The sequence below is a fragment of the Polyodon spathula genome, chromosome 37, assembly GCF_017654505.1.
Source record: "Polyodon spathula isolate WHYD16114869_AA chromosome 37, ASM1765450v1, whole genome shotgun sequence".
NCBI lineage: Eukaryota > Metazoa > Chordata > Actinopteri > Acipenseriformes > Polyodontidae > Polyodon > Polyodon spathula.
The window spans coordinates 985,398-1,002,893 of NC_054570.1; the positions used below are offsets into that span (position 1 = coordinate 985,398).

The 17,496-nt window shown below is 45.5% G+C and overlaps 1 protein-coding gene across 1 annotated transcript; it reads left to right on the forward strand.

The window, feature by feature from the left end:
- Positions 1-2,199: 2,199 nt before the first annotated feature.
- LOC121304211 (kin of IRRE-like protein 1) lies at positions 2,200-17,485 on the forward strand. The gene is made up of 15 exons (XM_041235204.1): positions 2,200-2,741; positions 9,182-9,331; positions 9,561-9,710; positions 10,104-10,261; positions 10,567-10,717; positions 11,195-11,300; positions 11,639-11,787; positions 12,150-12,277; positions 12,824-12,950; positions 13,371-13,471; positions 13,818-14,016; positions 14,326-14,433; positions 14,734-14,846; positions 15,170-15,256; positions 15,595-17,485. Exons 1-15 carry the CDS (start codon positions 2,696-2,698, stop codon positions 16,018-16,020), a joined length of 2,199 nt encoding a protein of 732 aa, XP_041091138.1. The 5' UTR covers positions 2,200-2,695; the 3' UTR covers positions 16,021-17,485.
- Positions 17,486-17,496: the final 11 nt, after the last annotated feature.

Sequence of the window (17,496 nt, forward strand, 5' to 3'; positions counted from 1 at the left end):
CTGTTCAGGAGACCAGTGTAACATCATTCATAAACATGTTTAAAGATGTTTCCTCTCAACCCAAGCTCGCAGTGTAATCTGAACAGACTTGTACTTTGCCCTGGTATTGACTGTGTAAAGCCCCTTTTTCAGGAAAAGCAGTTTGAAAGCTGGTTTCTGGAGACCAGCGGGAGACCTAGTGTGAGGTAGCTGAATCAAACCCCAAGTCTCTCCCGGTGTACCGCCCAGCATCCTGAAACCCAGTCTCCTGAAACCAAGTATTTTTAATGATTGACGGATATCCTGTCGGATCCTTGAATATAGAGCTATTTATTGTTTCTGGATTCTGTGTGTGTGTGTGTGTGTGTGTGTGTGTGTGTGTGTGTGTGTGTGTGTGTGTGTGTATATATATATATATATATATATATATATATATATATATATATATGATCATTGTGTTTAAAGTTTCCCTTACTTTCCTTATTTAAGCAGTCAATTTATTTATTGCACGAGAAAATCAACATGGAAGTGTTGGCAGTTTAGTTATATTGGCTACCTTTTGTCGCTGTGTTGTGTTTGTTAACCCTAATCCATTTAACACAAAGTAAATGACCAGATGATAGACATTCACACAGAGAGTGTTGTTTTATTGGGTTAACCGGAGTTTGCTTTGTTTCTCACCAGCAGCGTCCTATACAAACCGCCCCCCCCCCGTCTTCAGCAGCTGACAGTCCAGCACGCCTGACCCATTACACCGCATCCGTTTCGCTTTGAAAAAAAAAAAAAAAAAAACACTACAAAAGCTGTATTTCTGTAATTCGATTAGACTTAACTCTTGCGCTTGCAGCAATGCAGTTATAGAGAAAATTAAAACAGCAGGGACATTACGCGAGTTAAAAAAATACTGCAAGGAGAACGATGGCACCGAATAGGTTAAATCACTAGGAGAGTGCTAAGAGAAACAGACCGCGTCTAACACAAGTTTTGCTGACGTTTTGATTTTTAATGAAGAACTATTCAAATCAATCAGACGTGTCAATCTAACCCACTGAGCGAGACTCGGTTGTTTTAAAAACTTTTTGGCGTCGACCTGATCATTCTCACTCCTAAATTGACGTAAAAAGACGATGCATTTTAAACAGTAGGACTGTTACGGAAATATGAGCGCTATTTATTATTAGTCTTAGTGCCAGTATTATTATTATTATTATTTTATTATTATACATGTGTCTCATTGGGCTTTTCTGACTTCTTTTTAATTTGAAGCTAACGCGTTATCTGCACGGCTTCATTGAGCGCATTGAATTAAGGGAGCGCTCAATTAAAATACAAAACGACAAGAGCCACGAAATTGCGCAGCAGGAAACTTTCAACAACAAACAAACAAAAACTCAATCAGAATGTTTTGTAAATCTTCAGAGCTAACGTGCGCGGTTGGCTTTGATCGTGTGTTGCGTATTGCAGAGATGCTGAATGAAGGACGCGTTAATTGCCAGGCTGCACAGTTCAATCAGCCACCTTTCGTTGCCTGTTTGCTCTGTTGATTCGGCTCCCCTGAATGGCCAGATGCTGGCACGGAAGGGGGTGTTTGCCGTTGATTTTCACACGGGAAGTGCCTTGTTTATTGAGGTTAGCGCCAGTGGGTTTTTTCCCCCATTTTTCACAAACAACATTTTGCAAAAAAAAACGCCCGCCCGGGGCCGTCGACCTCCACACAGCTGCCTGTCCCCTGTCAGTCAATCACTAATGAGGGATCATTCTCGACAGCCAATGCAAATTTGCAAAGCTGTGCTCCACTTGGCAAAATGCGTCTCACAAGACGTTTCTGACGCTACGCTGACGCCGTGGTGGTGCGTACTCCTGCCTATCATAATTCGTATTATTTGTATCGTTGAAATAAAAACACTAAACTGTACAAAGTGAGGCTTGTCTGTCAGCACCGTGTCTCGGTTACTAGCTGGCACATTTCGCACAGGGGGTGTTGTGTGCTGTTTACCTAAACGGCTTTTTGTTTTATTTCACACCAATAAACGGTCAGGAAGAAACATCCCCCCCCCCCACCCAGCTGTCTTTAAAGCTCAACGTGTTTTGTGCTGACGAAAGTTTCGCAAACTTCTCCATGCGTTTGACTGAGTTTACTTACCTTTTTGGAATTCCGTGTGGAACGCCGAGCAGCCAATGGATGAGCAGAGGGAGGAGCCAGGGGCCGGACCTCGTTCGCTTCAGAATAGAAATTTGACAAAGGGGAGGGGTCAGTGAATTTATACCGAACAATCTCCTCCCATCCGAGTTTGACAGAGCTAAATCCCAAATCCCAAATCAGGTAGCAATCAGTGTGGATTATCACTGAAACCGATCAGATGGGAAAGGAGAGACAGTAGGAAACGCATCCCTCTATACTTCACTGTACTGTGCAATATAGGCTTAAAATTCGCTACTACGATTTTAATCCATTTTCAGAATTAGATTAATCGACCCGATTCGGAAACAAGTATAAAAAATACTTGCGTTCGCTTCTGAATCAGTAAAATATCATTAATAAGAAGCAGTGATAAGAAACGGGGGGAAGTTTCAGGAGAAAAACTTTTTTTTCTTTTCATTCGCCAATATAATCTGCTAGGCGGATTTTTTTTTTTTTCTTGCCCGGGAAGTTCGGGTGAATCAACTACAATTCGGCAGCTTCTCCAGGGAAAGCGGGTCCGACACACCGAGGAGGATGCGTGCGTTCTGGATCGTCCTCTCCCTGTGCCTGTTGGAAGGAGGTAAGCCATGTCTTAAGCCATCTTTAACCCGCCGTTTTGATCCACGGAGTCGCTTTCCAGTTCAGCACCACCAGTGCGCTATCGCTGGGGTCCGATACAAATTCAAGGAATGTCATACAATGTACTTCGTCACAATGTAGAACGATATAGGCATTCCAGTGGAGCGGTGCGTGTTTTGATCAGGGTGACGTCACTAGGACTAGGAATCCGCCCGCAGTCTGTTGGGAAGGGTTCTTGTTACCAGTACCCACTCTTCAGTACATCAGGAGTGAAGAATATGTTTCTATTGTATTACCTTGCAAGTTTAGTGCAAGAAGACGGGTAGTTATAGACCGTCCTATTAAGAAATGATTTTAAAGTCCGGTCCGGTCAGTGTGTATTATACCGATGCGCATTTTGGATCTGTTTTCTTCTGCAGTAAAAGTGTATTATTATTATTATTACAATAGACATTTTGCATGAAATATGATCATTGTAGGGAAGTCGATGTGGATTCCGCTAATCCGATTAGTCCTGTTGCTAATTTGTAGCTGGAAAAATTTATAAGACAAAGTGCTTGAGTAGGGAGAGCTTGAGAGTTGAGCAGGTTTTTTTTTTTCTGACGGTGAAAACATCCCTCTGGTCTCCAGTGAACCATTAATTAGAGTAAATTAAAATGTTAATTTATAATACACACGCTTCCCTACACACCAAGGCGGAGAAGTGCGAGCTCGAAATAAACCAGACACTTGAAATAGAAACAACACCCTCTTTAGAAACATTTCCGGTTTCAGCGGAAAGTAAATATCCGGAGTTATATTTATTTTTTGTTTGTTTTTTTAATGTTGCTACCCATCTCCTAGAATTTTTTTTTTTTTTTTTTTTCCTGTTAAATTTTGCAACCGAATAAAAGCGCAGTTAGTTATGGAATGAACTACCCAGGTCTGTCCGCGCACAGGAACAGCCTGATTTTCAAAAGGGGCACAAGAAGAACTGGGTCGCAAAGTGATTTTTAAAACCGGATTTGCCTCTCTGAGTATATGGCTTTCAGTGAACTGATATACAATGAGTTCTTTATCTGCTTTCTCAACCTTTAATAATATAAGTAGAGTGGTTTTGTTACAGAAATCGCTTTTTAACCCAGTTCTTATTTTTCCCCTTTTGAAAATCAGGCTGTAAGTGTCTTCTTAACACATAAGTGACAGGCTATGTTTGTACATTTTTGGAGCATTGCTCACTGGCCCCTGCTATTTTAATTGTTATGATAACTTACTTGAATTGTGTTACTGCACAAGCTTAGTCAACTTACACAAATAGAGCTTGTGTTCTTTTTTTTGCTTTGAAAAAAATTCAGAATCTGGTACCTAACTTGTTAACTCGGGATCCCACACATTTAAGCCACTGTTTAAGTGCTTTGCCGCCCTATTTGACGTCACAATAGCCTGTTCGGTTTCAGAGTAGGGGGGCCCATTGTCTAGCGTGGAGCTGGTTTCAAATAGCCCCACGTTCATTGATTGACAACAACAGCTGTATGGGAGGGTTCTAGATCACTTTCCAGATGGTAGCCAGTGTTCTGATTGATGTAATCCTGGTAAGACAGATATTCTCAAACCATTTAAACATTATTATGGTTTGGGGAATATCACTAAAGTGATACCCAGTAATTATTTTGTGCAAGCTATCTAATTTTCCAAGCATAGGCCTATTGAGACAGAGCCCATCTCCCTACATACCCGTTCATACTGTTTTGTAATTGACACCCCTGTTTTAAAGGTTGCTATCATATAAACAAACCGGACAGCCAATTAAGTTTGTGATATTGAAGCTAATGAAGAATCCATGGCACATTTTTTTTTTATTTTTTGCTCCTGCTTTTGTTTCAGTTCTGGGTTGTGAAAAGAGTTTGTTTGTCTAACTTTTGAGATTAGGGATGGTTTTCAAAGATACCTTAAATCAACAAGAAGATTCATACTGGTTTTCCAGTCAGGCACGAATAAAGCTATTCTGATTAGAAAGCCAAGCGTTCTGTTTGAGTTTAGACTAAATCCAAACAAAGCGACTGTCTGAAACAACTCTGGTCTGGACTGAATCAGCCCCCTCTCTCTGTCTGAAACAACTCTGATCTGGACTGAATCAGCCCCCTCTCTCTGTCTGAAACAACTCTGATCTGAACTGAATCAGCCCCCTCTCTCTGTCTAAAACAACTCTGGTCTGGACTGAATCAGCCCCCTCTCTCTGTCTGAAACAACTCTGGTCTGGACTGAATCAGCCCCCCCCCCCCCCTCTCTCTCTCTCTCTCTCTCTCTCTAATTTAACCACCTGTTAAGCTGTCACAGAATGTCGACAGTGTCTTCCAGAGGTGGGGGGTGGGGGGGGGTGGGGAGGGGGACCCTGTGGTCAGCCCGCTCCCCTGTGCACCTACATGACTAAATCCTTTACAAAGGCTGTAATCTGAGATGCAGCTTCTGTATAATTATTATTTTTTGTTACCCTGTGTTAATCGAGCAGCTCGTCAGACAGAGCCAGCCTCTCAGTATTGCACTCGTGTTGCTGAGCAGGCTTCCTGGCTCACTTGCTTCCTCTTGTTTGTCCTTGAACGAGTTTAAAATGAACCCAGGAAGACAAAGACAGGCTTTGTAGAGTAAGAGGGCTGGCCGGCCTCTGCATTGTCTAGTTAGCAAACAAGGAACAATGAAAAAAGGATCCTTTGTGCTTCCTATCTCCAGACCTCCCTTTGCAGTGTGTGCTGTCTGGTGGTGCAGGGTTGAAACAATGGCACAGACCCCAGACCTTATCAGAGCTGTTCCTGAAAGGTGGAGGGTAAGAGCAAAGCTGTGTGTGTTTAAGCATGTTTGCGATCTCCTGTTAGGGACCCCTGGGCATTCTTCTCTGGGCTCAGTTATCAGAGCAAACATTTCAATCTGACGAGTCTGTCTCCAAGCACACAGATAGATATCCTTCTTCAGGGGAAAAACTATACGAAATGAAGTCAAAACAGAGACATGTTTTTGGTTAAAATCTACTGGACTTACACAAGCTGTGCCCCAACACTGTTAGCAGAAAAGAAAAGAACCCAGCCAGGGAGTTCAAAGAGAAGTTGAAAAAAATAATAAGACATGAAAGAAGGGACCGGGTGAAGAAAGTGAAACTGAATCTGAACCTGAGTTGTGTTTGCACAATCCAAGCAGCTGAACTATGTCATCGATCCTGTCATCTTTATCCACGGCTGTTTTTACATCTCTGTAAATTTGAGATGTGGGTGGAAGGGGAGGGGAGGGGAGTCGGGGGTCACTAACTCTGCACAGCTCCACAATGCCTAACTCCAGTCCCTAACATGTTGTTATCGCAGTTTTAGCTTAAAGGGATAGAGAATTGAAGCCTTTTAAAAGGGTGGATTCAGACACCAGCAGACAAATTCAAACAGTTTCCTTTGAATCGTAAGGGATCTTTGTTTTGTGCGTTTCCAGAGAAGAGCCGCTACAAACTGTACATCACAAGCTTAAACATCAAAATGATTGCTGTAAAAATAAAAAAAAATAAAAATGTAGTTGAAAAACAGGACTGATATTTTCCAAAAAAAAAAAAAAAGGAAAACTTATAACGTCTATTGATGTATTTCAGTTAGTTAAATAAAAGAAAATAATAATCTTTGATAATGTAGACCGGTGTCTCTTTCAGTGTCCTTGGTGTTATCTTCTCACCCCTGTGCTTAATTAAAATCCAATAAGGCAGGCTTTCCTATCCTTTGTCCCAGAGTTTACACAGGCAACCTGGAGTTTGCTTTCTAGTTAATCCTCTCTGGTTTAAAACTCAGGGGTCAGCGAGTCTCGGTCAGAGGCAGCGGATCTTGATTTCCTTTAAGATCCCCCCCCCCCCCCTCCCCTCACGTGGTTTAATCCTTCTCCTTGATTGTTTCAATCCGCTTACTACCCCCGGGGACACAGGCTAATGCTAGCATCCCAGGACCACTTTAATTAAAGATTAAAAAGAGAGTCAAGAAGGAAGAAAATCAACTTGGGGGAGGAAAAGAGAGAAAATGCGCTGTATTGAAACGACTGGTATTGCCCCGCTGCAGAGTCTATCTCTGGATACTGATTTCTCAAGCTAGTCTCCTGGTACCCTGTAGTCTCCCACCTGTTGCTTCATGAGTGGAGCATTGCTGGACAGGAGGACCGTGCTTCAGCGGCACTTTGAAAAAGACTTCTGCGTGAAACATTGAATTAGTTGAACAGTTGAAATTAAATTAGTAATTCTAAATACTGAAGGTCCAGAATCTAATAGCTAGTACACAGACTCTGCTGGGATCTGTCTAGTTCTGTCGGGCTGTTTCCAGTCTTGCTACATCTCTGCCCTTTCCTGCAGCACCACACTTCTATTAGAGAAGCAGAGAGTCTTCCCCTGTCACCCCAAAGATTAATTGATAAAATCCAGGGAGGTCACACAGCCTACCCACTCTCGAGGGCCAGGGTGAGAGGTGATGGGGTGTGTGGGCACACAATGTTTCAGTGGTCTCTGGGTGCACTGGAGAGGCGTGTAATGGGAAGGTCAGGGGCCAGGTCAGGGAAACAGCCCCCCGTATTCTTGCAGAAGCATATGCTGGAGATCTGGAAGTCAATCGCGGCAAGTGAGGATAGCGGTCGACAGCCCAGACGGTTTTTTTTGGTTAGATTTGCAAATGTCACATTTTTCAATTTTTGAGAGTTTTTACATTAAGTACATGGGGAAAGCTATGAAGCAGCGGTGTGTAATTCAGTGTGTTAATATAACATCATTCATCGGGTTTCATTCGACGTTTCTGAAGCGCAATGGGTTAATTCTATCGAGGGCGATGCAAACCTTTTGGCCAGAGCTGTACAAGAGGAATTCCTTGTGTGTGTTGTGCTGTAGAACTGCCTGTCTGTCAAAGTGCTGCCCTTGTGGTTGAGTGGTGGAGCGAGAAAGGCTTTGTGAACCACAGAGAGGTATGTATAGTAAAGCAAATAGAAAAAGATAATGCCAAACTATGGTAACAAAGGATTGGGGAAAAATAACCATGAACATGTAATGATAAACTGTTAACATAAGGGCTATATCTCTGTATGTGTTAAAAGCATTGGGACTCAGTTGAAGGGTACTCTAGAGAAGTGAAGGGGTTTTTTGTGTTCTGCAGTGGAGATCTGTGCAGGCTGGTGTTTATTAACCTTGCTATGCTGGACTTCCATTTCATGGGTGAATGCAGCTCAGAGAGGGGGGGGTGGCCTCTTCACTAAGGGGGTTCTACCAATGACAGCTCAGACAATGGGGAATAATGCATGAAAGCAGGGGCTGAGAGGATTAAAAACAGGGAAAACAGCTTTTAAAAAGCTGTTAGGGTCTAATTTGAAAAAAATGAGAGGAGAAAAGGACTGAGAAAGAGAGCCCTGAATGCACAAAAAACCCATCTCCAAATAGCCCTCTTGACTTCAATTGCAGGTGGCCTCGGTTTTCAATACTTTCAGAAGCGCACACAATAAAACGGGAAAACCTGTCCGCTAAATCCCAAGCAGAAGGCTTGAGGGATTCATATCAGCAAGAATATGCTAACCCTTCGATTCAGAGCAGCAGTAGTTGCAGAAACTCATGCTTGTTCCAAAACTGTTTGTGGTGAGCAGCTGAGCTCCAGATCTTCAGGACACACAGCGGGAGAGCCGGGGGGGGAGAGATCTCAATCTCTCCACAATCCAGTGTGGAGTGGATAGCACCTTGACTTACAGCTCGGCGGGTCGTGTTCTCGCTCGGCTGGGGGGGGTGGGAGCGTAGAGGGGGGGCTGCCTGGATTAAGCCCCCCAGCTCCCCAGATGAAGTGTATAATTGACTGGAGACAAAAGCCTCTGGCAGACCTTGGAAGCCTGCTTCAATGGGATGCCTTTGAAAGACAGACCCCATCCCAGGGGGGAAAGGCCGCTATTGAAAAGCCATTAAAGACGCATTTAGCAAGGATTGATTGGGAATGAAGAGGGTGATAAAAGAGAGGGACGGGAGGACAAAGGGAGGCTCTGGGCACCGTATGTTCCTGTTCTTTGCCTGTTTTTCTTCCAGGGCCCCTCGCAGTCTGTTTAAGTGCCTCTCTTGAGGAATAATTCCTCTGGTTTAGTGCCACCTCAGTGGACCTTCTTTCAGCAGATGAAGATTTCTGACAGCGAGGCTCGAAAAACTGATTCTGATCAAACTTACAAAAAAAAAAGCTTTAATGGCCAGAGAGTGTTCTAGTCAAAGCAGTCGCCAATCCTTTTCTTTTAGTGATGCTGAGTGCTATCGAGTGATTGTTAGTTATGGATTATAGAGAACTATATAGAAGTTTATAGAAGTTTAAAAGGCAATATAACTGCAGTGGACAAAAGGTGTAAAAGAAAAGTAAACCTATATATATATATATATATATATGTTTCGACAGCGAGGTTCTGGAGCGTCGCTCACTCCGCGGTATGTTTCTCTCCCTCCAGGACGCGCCGCGTACTTCTCGCAGGAGCCTCAGGACCAGGTGGTGGTGAGCGGTCAGTCCGTGACACTGCCCTGCGTCATCGTGGGATACCGCGGTATGGTGCAGTGGACCAAGGACGGGCTGGCACTGGGAGGAGAGAGGGACCTGCCAGGTAAGCAACTTTAGTAACAGCAGGAGAAAAGTTAGGGAACGAAGTGTGATGGCACTTGAAGGAATTCAATGGGACAGAATCTCATTGTTTTCACTTCATTCTCCATGTGTTTATACTGTTCTTCAAAAGGTATTTATTTTAAAAGTGCTTCCGATTTTCTGTGCTAAAAAGTTGCATGGTACTAGGCTTGTTACATGAATGAGTTTCCCTCTCTGTCCCCCCCCTGCAGGCTGGACCCGGTACTCCATCATGGGAGCGCCCATGTCGGACGAGCACAGTCTGCTCATTGACTCTGCTGAGCTGGCAGATGACGCTGTGTACGAGTGCCAGGCCACGCAGGCTGCCCTGCGCTCCCACAGAGCCAGGCTCACTGTGCTGGGTAAGGGAGCTGATACCCTGCACAGCCATCGCAGGAGCATGGGAATGGGGTTCAGGGATTGGTGTGCTTAGCAGTTACTCCAGGGCAAGGTTCATTGTTAATGGAATTTAATTACAAACTTTTTTTTTTTTTTTTTAGTTGTTTTGCTAGTTCTGTCGACAGTTTGCTTTATAAAAAAAACCACAAACGGAGGGCATAGTTAGTGAATCTGTACAATGCAGCTGTTTCTTTTTAACCCCCCCCCCACCCCCCACCCCAATAATGATAAGAATGGAATGGCCCAAGTTCTGATCATACTAACCTGGAGTGGACTATAAAGCATAAAGGGTGTCATACTGTCAGAGAGCCAATGGGGTCTCCCAGTCCAGCTAACCCACCATTGTTGATCCTCAGTACCCCCCGAGGACCCCACGGTGGACGACGGGCCGGTGGTGAGGCTGAAAGCACACGCGCCCTACAACCTGACCTGCAGAGCCTCGGGGGCAAAGCCAGCCGCGGAGATCACATGGTACCGGGAGGGGAAGCTGCAGGAGGCTGCGGTCTACTCCAAGGTAACAGTCCGGGCTTCCTCCTGTTCCAAAATCCAGACAAGCCTTCATTGGGAATGAGCTGGGGAGCACCGGTTAAATAAATCAACGGGGTAAAATAAATAAACCTGGCAGCCCATCAAATCAAAGCTGAGAAACGCGCTTCCGGAACTTTTTATTTCAGACCTCGTTGTTTATACATTTTATGAAGGAATACAAACGCGGCCGTCTCTGCAGCGGGATGCTTTGAGCTGTGAACGTTTGAATATCCCGGCTGGCCCGCGTGATTAGTCACGTAGTCTAACGCTGTGTGTTTTTTCTCTCCTCAGAGTCTGATGGAAGATGGTAAGCGGGAGCTGTCGTCCAGCATGCTCCTGGTCACTCCTGAGGATCAGGACACGGGCCGAGCGTTCACCTGCCACGTCAGCAACCCTGCCGCCCCGGCCGGCAAGGAGACCTCCATCACGCTCAACGTGCAGCGTGAGTACACAGCCTCGCTTCCCCTGAGTCCACAGCCTCGCTGCCCCTGAGTACACAGCCTCGCTTCCCCTGGGTCCTCCCCGCACAGTGAGTGTGGAAGTGCTGGTGATGCAGTTCAGTACACAGCCTCCCTCCCCCTGGGTCCTCCCAGCACAGTGAGTGTGGAAGTGCTGGTGATGAACTGAAATTCAATAGGAAAAGGGGCTTCTTGTGTTAATAGTATAGAGTTTATTTAAACTTCAGCCAGGTGGTAAACTTTTTACATTTTCAGTAACCCAGGATTACCTGGGGCTGGATTACTGTAATCCAAGATGACTGCTTATCCGGGGTCTGTGAAGCGAGCGCCCCCCAGTTTGAGCTCCTACAGAATTCCCAGATTCCACATCCGACGTTGTAAATGGTCCGGTCTTTCTTTCCCGAGCCCAGTGTCCTGCTGATTGGTTTTTGGTGACGAACTCCCCTCCCTTTCCCTTTCAGACCCCCCGACCGTCACTCTCTCTGTTGAGCCTCAGACCGTCCTGGAAGGAGCCAAGGTTCTCTTCGTCTGCTTTGCTTCGGCCAACCCGGAGATCACCGGCTACAGGTACCGCTCAGGACTGCCTGCCTTGTCACCGCTGGACAATGCAATGGGACAAAGTAGAACAGAACAAATACAACACAAAACAAAACGCCTAAAAACAGTCAGTGTTTTGGAACTAGCAGGCCGGTACTGCTGCAAGGGTCTTTCCCTGATGTGGAAAACAGCATGCCTTTGCCACTGATCATGAAATCAACATGAATGTTTTGTTCCCCTACTATTATGAAGGCATGCACAGGTTTTCAAATTGACCCAATAAAGTAGTTTGCAAGATATCGGAGACTCAAGATTTTATAGAAGTGAATATCTAAGCAAACAACACCCCCCACCCCCCTCTCTCTCAGGTGGGCAAAAGGCGGCGTGCTCATCTCCGAGGCCAATGGAGACAGCCTGGAGGCCACGGTCGACCACACCTACTTCACCGACCCCGTGTCCTGCGAGGTGTCCAACTCCGTGGGCAGCACCAACGTCAGCACCCTGGTGGATGTGCAGTGTAAGCTCTTACTGCCTCTCGCTCTCCCGGGTTGTTCTCCAGTTTTTTGCATCACCTAGAATTTTAGGATTGAGACCTGATTTAAAAAAAAGAACATTATGAACATAATTAATACGTTAAGTATCTGGGAAAACTCCAATGAGTCAGTGTGTAATTCAGCAGGTTTTGTTCGACTTTATGAAGCAAAATGTGTTAATTCTACATACAGGGTGATGCTGTGAAACTTTGTTTAATTAATTCAATTAAATTCAACTTTGTTTAATTAATTCAGTTAAATTAAAATAGGATCCTCCGTGGGTGTTTGGGTTTGGGTTTGCATTTCTTCAGAGTGTTTTTAACTCGGTTCTTTCTTTTATTTGCAGTCGGTCCGAAGCTGATGTCTGAACCCAAGCCCCAGTCTGTGGATGTCGGAATGGACGCTGCCTTTACCTGCTCCTGGACAGGGAACCCACCTTTGACTTTAGCCTGGACCAAAGTGGGCTCAAATGTGGTAAGTTGACCAGCCCTTATTTTCAGCATGTATTCAAGCAATCCCACAGGAACCATGAAGAGAGGTGAAATACCCAAAGTAAACCATGACGAATCTGCCAAAGCAGTTCTCTCCTGTCCGCTTGATTCTAATTTTATTCTCTTTTTAACTTTTTCTTACCTGGAAAGAATGTCCTCTTTGGCTTTTTTTTTCATTGCCTAAGTTTAGAACTTTTATAGTTCAGGGTGAGTTTCCTTAAGCTGAGGGAACATAAAGCCACTTTGTGGCTCGGAGCTTGGTTTTTAGAAGACTAGGTTTCATGGCACCAGGTGAGACTTGAGGGTTTGATGCAGCAACCTCAAACTAGGTCTCCTGGTGGTGTCTTGGAACCAGGTTTCAAGCCAGCGTCCCTGATAAAGTGTCTTCATGTTCCTTCAGCTTCAGAAAGGCAGCAATGATAACTGGCAAGCAGCCCCTGTTAGATATATTGAGCTTTACAGTAAATGCTTATCCCGTAGGGGGTGCACCTCTCTGCCCTCCAGTGACATGACTGCTCTCCTCCTCCAGGTCCTCAGTAACGGGAACACTCTGCAGCTGAAGGCGGTCACTCAGGTGGATGCTGGGAGCTACGCCTGCAAAGCCATCGTGCCGCGCGTCGGAGTGGCTGAGCAAGAGGTCACCCTCACAGTGAACGGTGCGTCCACTGTGCACTTCCTCTCACTGTGTGTGAGTGTGAGTGTGTGTGAGTGTGTTTGAGTGCAACAAGGGCTTGAAACAGGGAAGAATTTCAAAAGTAAAAGTACAGCACAGGGTGACAGAGCAGAGTGAAAGCATGGTAAAGCACAGACAAGCATTGTAAAGCACAGATAGGTATGATAAAACATAGGGAAGCATTGTAAAGCACTGAGAGGTATGGGAAAGCATATTTTAAAAAATTAAATAAATATTAAGAGCGAGGAGGCTATTGGTCCCGGGACAGCATTCAGACTTTAAGGCTCCCAATGCATAACCTGTTCCATACAGCCTCATCCTCCACTCTGTGTGAAAATGGCCCACTGTCCTGAATCTGTCTCTGATCTCCTCTCATTTCTTTACCCCCCCTCTTTCTCTCCAGGCCCCCCACTGATCACAGCAGAGCCCCTCCAGCACGCAGCCAAGGGGGGCAATGCGAAGCTTGAGTGTTTCGTTGACAGCACGCCCCCGCCAGACAAGATTGTAAGTGTAGTCAAAATGGTATTAAAAAAAAAAAAAAGGTGCATCCAGAATCTGTATTTAATCCAATAAAACAAACACAAGTTTTGTGAATTGGGCTCAATGTATGTCCTCTGCCTGCCTTCACTCTCAGAAAGTTAGGTGGTGTATTAGAAGCCAGGGCTGGAAATAAGACTCCCGTTGCACTGCAGTTTCACCCATTCCAGGTTTTAATACAAGCTTGATTAACCTCCAGTGTGTCTAGGTAACAAGCTCAGTGGGTCTCATTCCCATCCCTGAGAGCTCAGGCTTGCTGTATAATGTTTCTGCTGGTTTGGCTGACCCCCCTCCCCTTCCTGTCCCCCCCGAGGTCTGGTCGTTCGGTGAGACCACCTTGTCAGGAGGCAGCTCAGGTCGCTTCACGGTCAGCACCGCCTCGGTGGCCGGGGGAGTGATGTCATCGCTGGTCATCACAGAGACGATGGCGCATGACTTCAGCGTTCGCTACAACTGCAGCGCGTGGAACCGCTTCGGAGAGGGAGTGGCCCTGCTAACACTCCAGGAGCAAGGTGGGAGGGGCTGCCCGGTCATTATTATTATATTCTGTCATGCGAGGGGGTTAGGGTTTGGGTTTGGGTTAGAGGGCCTCTGGATGTGCCTTTGTACACAAAAAAAAAGCTACAATATTTTCAAAGCTTTTCTGCCATTTTTAATTTGTAAAACGATAGACAAACATGTGCTCAACAAACCCTAAGTGTAAAGAGCTGTGTCTTTTTCTGATTCCGGGATTGCTTTGGCACAATACAACTCACTTTTCAGCCGGCTCTTCCTTGACTCGTATCCTCCCTGACCCCCGATCTGTATTTTGTTTCCCCCAGAAGTGCTCCCCCTAATGATCATAGTGGGCGCTGCAGTCGGGGGCGGAGCCATTCTCCTGACCTGCATCCTCGTCATCATCCTGCTGTGCTGCAGGAACTCTGGGAAAGGTGAGGTCAAAGCTCCTATGCACGCACTGTAGCGATTACATTCTTAAAAGTAAAAAGCTTTGATCGTTTGTGTAGCAGAAGCAAAGATGGTCCCATTTGGGGATTTGGTCTACTCTTGTCGCGTGCTTGTCAGATTAAATCAAAACTGCGTCAGAAAGACGAATAACCACCTGTTGCAACGTTCTTGCTGTCAGCTGTCCTCTTCCCCACAAAGAGAGCCACTGTGCTGCGGGGCAGCGACTGAGTGAGCCTGCCAGTCCTGCTAGTGAACTCTCCCTCCTCCCTCCTCCCTCCTCCTAGGCAAGAAGAGCACCCGCCTCTCCAAGAGTGACATCCGAGTGCAGATCGTGCACAGCGACCACAACGTGGCCCGGACCAATGAGGACGAAGAGGAGGACGTGAAGGAGCCAATGGTATGCCTCCCTTTCTGAAATAATGACATCATAATGAAAAATAGGCTGATCCAGCTGTGTTTAACAGTGCATGTGTGTGTGTGTGTAGATGAGCCTTGTGTCCACTGAGTTAACAATTCAAAAGGCATAGTGAACTCAGTTGAACGATGGGGGTAACAATCTTTAATGCATTCATTGTATGTGTAATTGTGCATTGTCAAGTTGTAGGCTGTACTCGCATGAAGTGGGAATAGATCATGTGAAGAGTGTCTATTACCATACGTCTAAATACAGGGCCATTCTGCAAGGTAAACCTCAATGAAATTGGTTATGTGCGTCTTCAGGCTCCAAACAGCGAATCTCCAGGAACTTCCAGGACAGAGCACAGTGACCTGCTGGAGGAAGAGGAGGACGAGCGGGCAGAGCTGAAGGTAACCAGCCACCCCCCCTTTACCTTCAAAACAGGACCCACTTTCTCATTTTGTAACATCAACGTGGAGTTTATAGAAGACTTTCTTTTAGTTTTTACCCAAACTGTACAATCACACTACCAAGAAATAAAACAACTAATACATTTTTACTCGAGCTAAATAAAAGATTCATAATTACCAAGTACGAGGCAAAATCACGTAATTACCTTTAAAAAAAAAAAGAAAAATCCCAAACATACCTTTTTAAAATGCATTGTAACACCAGTGAAACAGGGATGAGCTCCATTAAAACGATCCCCTAACCCTGCTCTCTCTGATTTTTTTTTTTTTTTCTCCAGGATCCCACCAATGGCTACTACAACGTGCGCAGCCACGAGGGTCTTCTCATCCGCAGCGGCTTTTCAGACTACCTCCCGAACCCCCGTCCCATCTACACCCCCTCCTCCCAGCAGGCCAGCCAGCCTCGCATCTACGACTACAGGCACCGCTACGGGACCGCCACTGGGGGGCACACCCCCTGCGAGCAGCAGTACCCCCAAGAGCCTGTGTACGGGGGCTCTGCCTATCTCCCGGCACCCTACAGACGAGCTTTCACCAGCTACGTGAAGCCAGCCACCTACGAGAAGGTGGACTCTTACGACCCCTGTGACCAGGCCAGCAAGGTGTCGAGCTCGTCGCGCTTCTCCTTCGCATCCTCGCAGGTTTCTTCGCAGCAGTCAGAGTTCGGGAGGCCCACGCACCAGCGCATGCAGACGCACGTGTGACGCGGTGCGCCGGGGATCGGACACGCGGCCTCGTGATCAAACGAGAACAATCATGCTTTCATCGCTGGAAGCTTCTGAGCGACTTAATTATTGGACCGAAGACACTGAGACAGTGTTTTTTAATTCCTTCATGCAGTGCGTGGAACTGTGTCACGCAACAACCTCACATTGACGTGTGTTTTATTACCCACCCCATACCCAAGGGCATTTTTCAGGGATTGGTTTGGTTGCTGAAAAGTATGGACCAGTGCGGGTAACTGGGACTAAGCCTCCTAGGGTCACTTCAGAGGATAATGTAATTTATTTGGGTTTCTTGTCCCGTTGGTTATGGCCAACGAGGAGTCTAAAGACAGCGTGTATATTGAAGGAGAAGCTTCCTAAAGCTTTATTAAGTACAGTATTCAAGACACTGCTTTTACCTGTTAGTCCAACTGGTCAAAAACTCAACAGAAGGAAAAGATGTTGGTTTACATCACAGCTCTGATTCTGACCTCTTCAGTTCCTTCATGAAGCTCATCCTACAGCCAGGTTCCACTATGCCAGTACAGTATATCCAGGAGGGGAAACGTAGATCTTGCAGGGATCTCCAAGCTGTCCGTGTGGAGATGTGGAAGGGAAGCACGTGGGTGAAAAAGTGATATGCGACTGCTGCAAAGTACAAGAACCCGCAGAGTCACGCTAATAAGAGAACTGGTCTCGTTTTATAATAGAGCCGGTCCGTCACAGCGCTGGCGAGAGCTGGGAGAATGGGCGCTGGCCCAACAGGAGGAGATGTGACTCGGAATCCGGGAGTCTCCCAGTTAACAGTTGGGTTCATTTTGATTAATGCCAGGAACTAATGGGCTGCTTCTGATGTAGCTTTGTGTCAGCATTGTTTTCACAAAACCAGTATTTCTAATAGAAAATGTGGGATGGATTTGTTTTTTGAAATACCATACAATAAAGCCAACCGCAGTCAAGTTGAGATAAAGACAGTAAATGATATTTAAGTTTGATGTTTCTATCTCCGTGACTTTAGAAACTTTATAAGTGTAAAAAACAATGATCTATACATGCTTGTCTTATTTTAATTACATTTTATATTTCGTATAGCCCTTAAATGTACATTGCTACAAAGGAAATTGGGCTTTGGGTGCACACCAATGAAATGATTTCTATGCATTAAGAACTTTATTTGCAAAACTATTGTTGCTTGTAACTTTGTACACATACAGTATTTATATTGAAATAAAACACTTGTGATAAAATGTTGTGTTTGTGTGAGAATGTAAAAGAATGGGAGTGCATTTTCTTTTGTAAGATACAACCCTAACCCTTTTCTAATACAGTTGTGTACTTCCATAGACATGTTAAGTGCATTGTAACCGTGCGTACGAGCATTGTAATGAAGTGTCAGCACAGCTGCACTTACTATGTGAATACACAGTCATTAGAGACACAGTGTTACCAAAAAAAACCATCAGACCTCTGTAGAGC